The sequence below is a fragment of the Limulus polyphemus genome, unplaced genomic scaffold, assembly GCF_000517525.1.
Source record: "Limulus polyphemus unplaced genomic scaffold, Limulus_polyphemus-2.1.2 Scaffold2756, whole genome shotgun sequence".
Classification (NCBI taxonomy): Eukaryota; Metazoa; Arthropoda; class Merostomata; order Xiphosura; family Limulidae; genus Limulus; species Limulus polyphemus.
Window position 1 is genome coordinate 39,192 of NW_013668366.1, and position 10,175 is coordinate 49,366.

General features: G+C 36.1%; 1 protein-coding gene and 1 long non-coding RNA gene across 2 annotated transcripts in view; both read right to left on the reverse strand.

Moving 5' to 3' along the window:
• LOC111087853 overlaps window positions 1–6,578 on the reverse strand; it is a 21,720-nt gene extending 15,142 nt beyond the window's left edge. Inside the window, exons 1-2 of the mRNA XM_022396018.1 lie at window positions 6,565–6,578; window positions 5,395–5,636 (exon numbers count right to left, since the gene is read on the reverse strand). Coding sequence (XP_022251726.1) covers window positions 5,395–5,636; window positions 6,565–6,578 — 256 coding nt within the window. The remainder of the gene's footprint in view (window positions 1–5,394; window positions 5,637–6,564) is intronic.
• Window positions 6,579–7,752: 1,174 nt separating this feature from the next.
• The window catches only part of LOC111087855, a 7,919-nt gene continuing 5,496 nt past the window's right edge, over window positions 7,753–10,175 (reverse strand). The window contains exon 3 of the long non-coding RNA XR_002612480.1: window positions 7,753–7,845. This is a non-coding gene — a long non-coding RNA (uncharacterized LOC111087855). The remainder of the gene's footprint in view (window positions 7,846–10,175) is intronic.

Genomic DNA, 10,175 nt, shown 5'->3' on the forward strand with positions numbered 1-10,175 from the left:
ATCCCTAATTTTGATCTAGTGATCAGAGGGAATTCAGGCAGTTTCAAGTGCCAAGTGTAAAATAAAACTAATATTTGAATGTTTACAACAATAGTTATAATATTCATATTTCTAGTATCAATTAACTACTTATATTAAGGTTGTGGTGATCAATTATAGACCATTGTCATTGTTAGTAGCCTATATAATCACCTTACTCTAATTACTAATTAATTTTTGATCACTCCACACTAATGAGTTTATATTCAACATTTTGGCTGCTTATAATATTGTTGTGTCAGCAAAGTCACATGACTAGTGTCACGCCACGTTTCTAGAACTATCCTGTACTTTGGCGAATGCTCTAGCATTTACTAGATATAGGGTAATCTGGTATATAAAAAGGGGTGACAACGTGACGGGACAATGATGTGTGTGTAGACAGTGAGTAATTGATCTGCAGTCAGAGAGTATTATTGAGCACGTTCGTTGTTATAGCGTTTGTTTTAGCACGATTGTTGAAATCAAGTGTATCGTAAAGTTATATTCGGAAAGAATAAACCAGTTTTATTAAGTAAGGGCTTGTGTCGCTAAAGTTTCATCGGAACGAAGTTACGGAAAGTTAATTAACAAACGGAGATGTAACAATATATTTAGGAACAACAAGGAACCTACTGGTCCATCTAGGCTGTCCCATCCACTAAACTAAAGTAAAAATATTTAAAACAAACCTCTCAAAGCTAGCCCTTATCATTCTATATTAATCAAGCCTTCCCTTAAATTTTCCATCTCCACTACATCTGAAGGCAATTCATTCCAAAGCTAACTACCTCGTTTAAAATATAAAACTGCTTGAGCTGAAGATGACTCTTACCCTGCCAAAATTTCTATTTGTGCTCCCTAGTATGAAAAAAGATGAAGCATCAACACTATCAATTCTCTTAACAATCTTACACACCTTAATCAGATTCCCACTAACTCTTCTTATTTTTTCAAGAGAAAACAATTTCCTTGTATGGCTACCTTTCCATCCTAGGTATCATCCTAGTAGCCCTCTTCTGAACCCTTTACAACAACTTAATGTCCTTTGTAAGGTAAGGAGCCTAAGACTGAATACAATACTCCAAATTTGGCCTAACCAATGATCTATACAATGTAATTATAACCTCTTTAGACTTGTCTATAATAATAAAAGGGTGTGTCTGTGACTGCCATAACTTCAAGAAGAAAGAACCTAGAAACCTGAAATTTTTCACACACACTAAGTGGACCCTGTATGCATCTTTTTATGAGTAAAGGTAGGGAAAAACCACATAGGAAAGAATATGTGACTGCCATAGCACCAAGAGAAACGAACCTAGAAACATGAAATTTTGCACCCATACTGATGGAAAAGGTAGGAATGGACCTAAAGGTGGGAGAAGAATGGAATAAAAAGAGGAGTGAAAACATAATTAATCTCCAGAGCAGCCAAAATTGAGAGCATAATTGAAAGGACAGTAACTAAGGAACAAACATAGCAAAACCTGATCACAAAACACGTCAGAAAAACAGTGACCACAGGCCAACAATATGTGGAACAGGAACAGCAAATAAAATCAAATAATGAATCTGCCAACAAAGGTTAAAATGGAGGATTATAAAAAGCATGAAGGCCAACATGGAGGTCCAAAATTCTGGAAAGAAGCCAAGCGGGGAGTATGAGCAATGGAAAATTAACAAAATAATATAGCTAGGAAACAAGAATGTTAAACAGAAACAAAATTGGAAGACAAAAACTCCCCCAAAGCCTGCAACAAGGGAAACAGATAGGTCCCTGGTAGAAGACTAAGTGAATGAGGAATGGGAATAATGAAAGGACAATAACTTAGATGTATAGATATAGATTAACAGGAAAACATCAAAGAGGAAGGACGAACTGGATGAGAAAACTAAGAAAGCAAAATGCCCAGAAAGACCCATGTCTGAAGATGGAATGGATGGATGTCGCATGCAGGAGTGTGGTCAACAAAGGAGATGAAAGCACATGAAATGGAGGCAACACTAAAAACCATTACATAAATGGAAATCATGTGAGAGTTTGTCAAGATGGTACCGCCATCCAAACTCAACATGGAGAGATTGGAACTATTGAGAGGACACAAGGAAGAAGATGAACAGGCGAACGTGTATAGGGGGAAACAACTTGTCCAATACCAATGGAAAGCATCCCCTGAACCTGCCTAGGAATGAGGAGCACGAGACCAAAAACTGGTAAGGTGTGTACTGAGATGAGATGCAAAAAATCCAAGTTGGGTACAAACTAAAAAATAGAGGATCCAAAGACTCCCCATCAGGAAAATTCTTTGGGATGGGATAATCAATCTGCAACCAGATTCATGGCCTCTCAACAACAACATGCCCACCAGTCGATATAATGATAGTGGGCCCAAAATACAGGAGATCCAAAGTTCGGAAACAAAGGACACTCAGCCAGATACCCCCATGCATGGTGATAAAGGACCTTACCATAGAAGTGTCAGAGAGACACATCACCACCTTTTCCCAAAGGGTCAGTAGGAAGGAAAGTACTGTCCAATGAACAGCAAGAAGTATCAAGAGAGTATAGAGCAAAGTCAAAAAGAGCATCCAGAAAAAGTGACAATCCAGATGAGAAGGAAGAGGAACCCCAGCAGCAATAGAGGTTCTATCCAACCAACAGTTAATACAGACTGCTAGTGAGGAGAAAGCGTAAGAAGAGCATTCAAGAGATCCCAATCAAGACAGCATCTTGTGATCCAAATACCCACAGAGGATGACGTACGTTGGCATGACCAAGAGGAACAAGGGCTGCAAGAGAAGCCAATGTCCCCAATGTGAGTGAATTGCACATGCAATAAGGAAAGGGAGAAGATGAAAAGCCACCTAAAGGATGTACCAGAGCTCTAAACTGAAGGGGAGAAGGTTAGTCCCAACCAAGAATTGAGATGAAAAATACACCAAGAAAAACAGAAATTGACCAGGTATGATGAATGAAATCACTATCATGGTGAGCCAACCCATACAGGCAGCGTCCCAAAGAAGAAACTGAGTATGGAGAATAGATACGGGTAGTGAGGAAGCTATAACTATCCAGCTGTCCCTGGAAAAGTGTACACTAAGTTCAGAGAAGGAAACAAATGAGCAAAGGTCTAAACCATTCAGCTGAACACAGAGGGAGCCAAGGTAAGGCCTAACAAAAACACCCTAAACTGAAAACACACCCACGAAGAACAAAATGAAGAGAAATGTATGGATATCGGGGAAACAAGAATATGGAGACATGTATCTGACACATATACCTACGTCCTCCACAAAACAGGAGTGAAAACCCCTAAATAGAATGATCTCTTCACAGAAGGAACACTGGAGAAGTAAGTCATGAACCACTTCTGATTGGCATTGGGAAGAAAGGTATCCAACCAAGGGTGAATAAAAGTAGATGGTGATATAATGGGAGGGTGGGGACAAGTGGAAATGGAGTTATGGAAACTTGCTGAAACAACCCCAGTCTCCAAATAGGCAGGAAGAACCCAACACCTCGTGATAGAAAAAAGGTGCCATGCACAATGTACATAATGAAGAGGAGAGTAAGAGAATCCTAAATAAAACAGGATCTCGACCTAGAAGAACCCAACTTCATAGCAGCCATGTCAGTAAAGCGAGGTTGAAGAGGAAATGCATGCCATTGTAGCAATGAGGAAATGACTAAGGCCAATAGAAAAATGATATGATAAAACAAAAGAACCTTCCCAACCAAAAGGTGAAGGGATGATAAAACACAGACAATAATGGATAATGACATAAATGAATGGGAAAGTTCCAATATAGGGAAACACAACCGAAGCATAAGGGTCCAAACCCTACATTGGAATAAAAAAAAATCCAAAAGGTGTGAGGTGAATTATTGGTAGGTGGAACGAGAAAAGTAAAAACATGATAGGCCAACATACACAGGGACAAAGCATACCAATCCCCCAGATGCAAATGTACCCCAAAACAATGAGCACAAACCTCATTATCTGGGTAGGAAGGAAAAGCAAAGAATACCTAAAGATTAATCCCCAAAGAAGACATAGATAAAATTAACATACCTGAGGAAAAAAAAGCTACAAAGGGCGAAGAAGGCCTAGGTAAGACTCCCCCAAACTACACATGATGGAAAAGCATATTCAGGAAGGGAAAAACAAACTGCCCAAAGTCACATCCACCCATTCAGACACATTTAGGTGCTGGTATGACAGGCTACTCCACAGGTTATAAATAATGTTGCCAAAAATGGTACAATTCTTGATAGAACACAGCCATCATGCCTGCGGTCAACAACTGTGTTATCTCCCTGCAACGTGAAGGGGAAACCCATCATAGCAACAACATCAGTGTTAGTCATGACCACCCGAAGCAGTAAGTGCATAACTCACAAGGTCGAAAAATCAGAAAATGGAGAGTAGATAATGAAATTTAAATTGCAACTCTTCACTAAAAAAAGGGGAAAACGGCAGTGACTAAATTAAAAAACATTTGAAAGGAACAAATTCATGGATATAATAACTCAATCACAAGCGAAGAAAACACACATCTGTAGAGTAAGGCTGCCAATTGAGAAGTGATTAACAGGTACATTATTAGAGAGGGCACTAGTACAATAGGGAATTACCTTCACTTGTTGATAAATGGCATCAAATCAATTCTTTGAATCACAACTCTTGTAGATTGATCCTCACCAGTCAAGACCTCTGCTTCAATCATATTAATATGAAGATTTGTTGTTATAAGATGAATTCACTTTACTAAATTTCTGTTGATGTCTTAGTTTCTAATAAACAACACTGTTGTTCTTATTTCCAGTATTAACCTATGTGGTGGTAAGCCTGCAAGGGTTAAACTATTGATATAAATTGTTGGTATATTACTGTATGCATTTGGACCATCAGTGGTAATGCTGTCTTCACTAAAATAAGTTTTTGGTTCTCCTATTAAAATATTTTCACAACATCATTTTTGATTATTTTTTAAATTATATTTCTTGGACATAATATTGCCCTACATGTTTTAACATTTTCTAGTATTAACTCTTTGCAATTAAATGGCCTTCAGTTAACCACCCTTTCAATATTTCAAAACAATCTTCTTTTGTTTTCTTAGCTTATATATTAAGCATTTGTAAATATATGTTTTCCCAGTTCCTCCTGGTCCATCTATAAAAAATGTTTTAGAATCATTCTCTCCATTTACAGCAAATATAATTTCATTAATTATAATTTCATTCATACAGGTTATTGAAATATTCTTCTCTCAAAATAATTTCTTTGACCATATCTTTTTCGTTAAGCTTTTCTTTGTCCAATATATCTTCTCTGTGCAGAAGATGAATCTTGTAGTCACTGCAGTATTTACCATGTTGCATCATCATGTTTTCAACATCAATCAAGCCTAGATTCTTGGAAGTGACTAAGTCATGACTACAAGTAGGGTTTTTGATAACATCATTTTTAAGTTGGTCCCAAAGTTTTCTTGGATCTTCTGGGCTACAGAAAACGCATATATAAGGAAAAGCTTGTCTCAGTTGGTTTAGCACCTTAAAAGTTGCAACTTCCTCAAGGCATATTTCCCATTCTGTAACACCACTAGCTGCTTCTCTAAAAATAGAACAAATACTTCTAATAATGGTCTTCAAATCTTCAAATGAAACAGCTTCTTTCACATATAACAAAAGCAATATCACATAATATAATTCCTGTTGTGAGGGTCTTGCAGCATAGATAGAACCAGCGATGGTCTCTGCACCTGTTTTCTATTATTCCAAGCCTTATTGGATTTTTCCCACGTGTATTGATCCAGTATGTCCATATATGCAGAAGGATCTCTTTGATTTAAGTTAAGCCACGTGATTAATATTGTTACATAGTTAGACTCCTACATCAATGCTTGCTCTTCTTGCCAAACAACAAAATGTAATTGTTATTCCACTGGTAAATGCACAGCTGACTTGATTCAGGTATGTGATTGGCCATGCACTTTAAATTCAAAAAGCATTAACAAATCTCAATTCCAAAAATGTATTTATTTCATTCCATTCTAAATTTTCTGTTTCAATTTGTTGTTTAATTTGAATGTTTGTACAATCATAACCTTTTTAAACATATTTAAAAAAAGATACTTTACAGCTTCAATACTTATAACATTGATATGGGCATCATATTTTAAGCATAAATAGAGGTTATAAAGCATGATTCGGTGATTATGCATTTCTAATTCTTTCCTCTCTGGTTCAGAAGCAGGAGTGAGAGCATTAAAATAGTGAAATATCTTTTGTCGTATATCATGTGTTTATTAAGACATATGATTTTGGTATTAAAACAGTTAATAAAATACATCTTACAATTATACTGTGTATTTAGAAGGTACACATTTCTTAAAAGGTTCAATATTTAGATAATATATAATGAAGGCTACTTTTTTTTAGTTAATAATGTTGGTAACAAAATCAAAGCTGTAACACTGTTTGCACACTACTGTTGCTAAACCTGAAGCTGAAGGAGATTAAAGGTTTTGTATATATTGTACCCAGTTATTACCATTTTCTCCTTGCTGATTGATTAAAAGGAATTTGAGTTATGTGTTTTCTCTTGGTAATATATGCATAATCAATTTATTACTAATGTAAATGGTATCAAAATAATTAGTGCTGCTTGCATTTTCTCTATTTAAAATGGACTCAGAAAAATGGAAATTAGGTTTTCAGTATGAAATCTTTACCCTAATGGTGATGTTATAAATCTGAAAAAAATTTGGTAGGTCTCTGACACTATAATATTGTGCACTACACCACTTGGATAGCTTAACCTCTGGCTAATCCAAAACTATTCAGCTTCTTATACATCTAGATTTTTCAGAAATCATTCTTTACACAAATACTCACTATATCTTTCTTAGGAAATCCAGAGCAAAAACATAAGGTCTTATTGAAGTAATGTATTATTATAAAAACAAACTAATTTTACATTATGTTTTGATGTATATATTTTTTGACACTAACTACACTCACGCTGCATATTGATAAAGTTATTTTTAATTAAGTAGTGTAGTAAAATTGGGTACTTTTAGTACTTTCAAAATAATAATTAATTTGACCAACCCATTACTTGTGTAACCCAGATGTAAGAGGCAAAGAAAATACCTCGAAATTTGAAGAACTACTTACTATAATGTAGCCATTTTCTATATTAAAATTATGTTACTTTTCTCATATATCTTCTACATAATTCAGCACTCTTAAACATAATTTTACATTGTAAACTTTACTGACATGAGAATGAACTAATTGTTCTCTCTGCCATGCAATAATTTGGTTTCATGGACTTTTATGGCATACATTTTCTAACGAAGAGAAAACTAAAAATTGTATATTCAGTGGGCAATGTATAAATTACTGGATTAGTGGAAGTAGGTTCATGTATCATCATTTGTGTGTTATACCATGCAATTACTAACATTCTGAGGGATACCCAACATATATAAATTGAGATAATATAATAAACTTTAAATTAACGTGCCAAATGTAGAGGAAAAATAAAAGTAACAATACCTTTTATGCATTTTCTTTAAAAAACCTGCATTTAAATTAAATATACTTTGCTTTCACATGTATGAAATAATTTTGTTAAACAGGTGCTTTGTACTGAAATTCTTATAAAAGTTTACTGATGAACTTAAAATTTAAATACTTTGTTTTTACATGAAATTTACCTGTTGTGTTAATAAGCCAGGCCGCAAAGATGTCTTTCCCATCTTAGCATAGTCAGTACAGTTAGTGGCATAGGGGGGTGGTAACAGGTGTGAGATAATCTGTGCAACAGAAACACTTTGATTAAATAATACAGAAATCTAAAATAGTTTGCTAAATTAAATTTTAATCTTTAAATACCTATTTCATTTGGAAATACTTATGGAAAGATTTATTTTCCCTAAAACAAACTAAATATTTCTCTACAGAATATTGCCTAACAAGACTTCTATTTTTATTGAACTCACTGTCTCTATATATGTATACAGATAATTAACTTATATTTACAACTACACCACTAATACCCAGTAAACAACTCATGGGCCATATCAGGCTCTCAAAAACCTCATTTTTAGCCCATACTATATTCTCTGACATTTACACTTCCTGAGGGGGGTCTAAGATTAGCATAGCAATTTGACCCTATAAATTTGGAACATGACTAGTTTTTTATATTTTTCTCCAAGTTTGAATTAATTAATGCATAGAGCAGGATTTGAACTTTTACTGAGTTGCTTTATTACTAGGTATCAGCATTATAATATAGATATTACACTTTCCTCCAAGGACTAAACCCCGCAAGCCTTTCACTGAGGAGGGACAGAGTGCTGTACTCCCAAGTACTTGTCACCAGTGGCTAACACTAAAATTACAATGCTCAGATAGATGAAAGATGGAAGGCAGAAAAGTATATTTACCTTCCTGAGCAAAAATAAAATCTTAGGAAGGAAAGATTGGTCCAGGAATAGGAGTATTTAATTGCAGTGGAAAAGTGTGCAAGAAGCACAAATAGCAGAGACATCTAAATGGCAGCAAATGCAGGCAAGAAGAAATAAATCTGAATAGAAAGACAGTAGAAAGAGCAAGAAGCTAACTGTTCAAACACAGTTCAAGTGAAAGCATGCAAAACTATAGTAAGGTCTTCATCAGTTGGGAGAGGTGTCAGAGAAGGTCAAAGGAGCAGAACAGAATGAAGAGGATAGAGGAAGAAGCATCCTATGGTACTAGGAAGAGTGAAATGCAATGGAAAAGGCCACCTGATAACCAGCAGTGATGGAGACTGATAAACCATGGACTAACAACCAGGTAAAGAGGCAGAAAGATGTTTCCTAGTAAGATGCCCAAGAGGAAAGGAGTAGCAGATGGACTAATGACTAAAGATCTGCCACTCTCATTGATAGACAGACATAGTGGAAGGGTGACAGCAATGTGACAGAAAGAATGCTACATGAATAGAGAGTTTGGCCTAATGGGCAGTGGACCAGAAAATCCCAAGTAAGGATGGAGGGATGATATCCTTTGATAAAAAAAAAAGAGATATATGAGATTGAAGAAATAAAGAGGGATATTGGGTAGAGGCAGAAGAGGTCTGGATACTAAGTGAAGAAGCAGAGGAAACCAAGGCTGAGCTTGTTAAAGCAGTGTCAACAATAGGACCCCCAAAAAAGTGACACATATCAAGGTGAGGATCCAAGGGAGGAGACAAATAGGAGGATAGGCATATAAAAAAGAAGTGAGACCAGGCCTGGCTGAAAACATCAATAGCCAGAGCCAAAGGATGAAGAACAGGGCATAAGAAAGAAGAAACCTGTAGATGAGAAATGTGGCAAAGATGTCTATGTTAGGCATGCCCAGCCAAGAGCACACCAAATAAAAGACCTGTGGATGTAGAGACCAACCCGTTGGTATAATGGGGGCTGGCTGATAGAGGTAGTCCACCATCAGGTTTTTAGCTCCAGGCAAATGACAGCTGCTAATGAAGTTATAATTATGAGTGATATAAATTTCAGGCACATAGATTGGGAAATCCTAGAGTCAAACCATAAGGGAGAAAGGTTTTTGGCTTTCTTCACCAATTAGTTTGTATGTTTGTTTTGAATTTCCTGCAAAGCCACACAAGGGTTATCTGCACTAGCCATCCCTAATTTGAAGTGTAAGACTAGACGGAAGACAGCTAGCTAACACCACCCACCACCAACTCTTGGACTACTCTTTTACCAACGATTAATAGGATTGACCATCACATTATAATAACCCCACAGCTGGAAAGGCAAGCATTTTTGGTGGGATAGGGATTCGAACCAATGACCGGCAGATTGCAAGTCAAACACCCTGCTCACCTGGCCATGTCAGGCCTCACCAATTAGTCAATGAACTTACTAGAAACAATGCTATTTTACATTTATTGTTAATTTAAAGTATAGAAATGATCGAGAGGGTGAAAATTGGAGAATGTCTAGGTGCAAGTGGTCATTGCTCTATTAGGTTCAATGTTTTGCTGCATATGGAGATAAGGAATAATGATATTTTGGTTACAAATTTCAAAGGGATGCAAAAAGAATTATCTGTTCTGAATTGGGCAGCTGAATTCTTTGGAGACACTGATCAGATG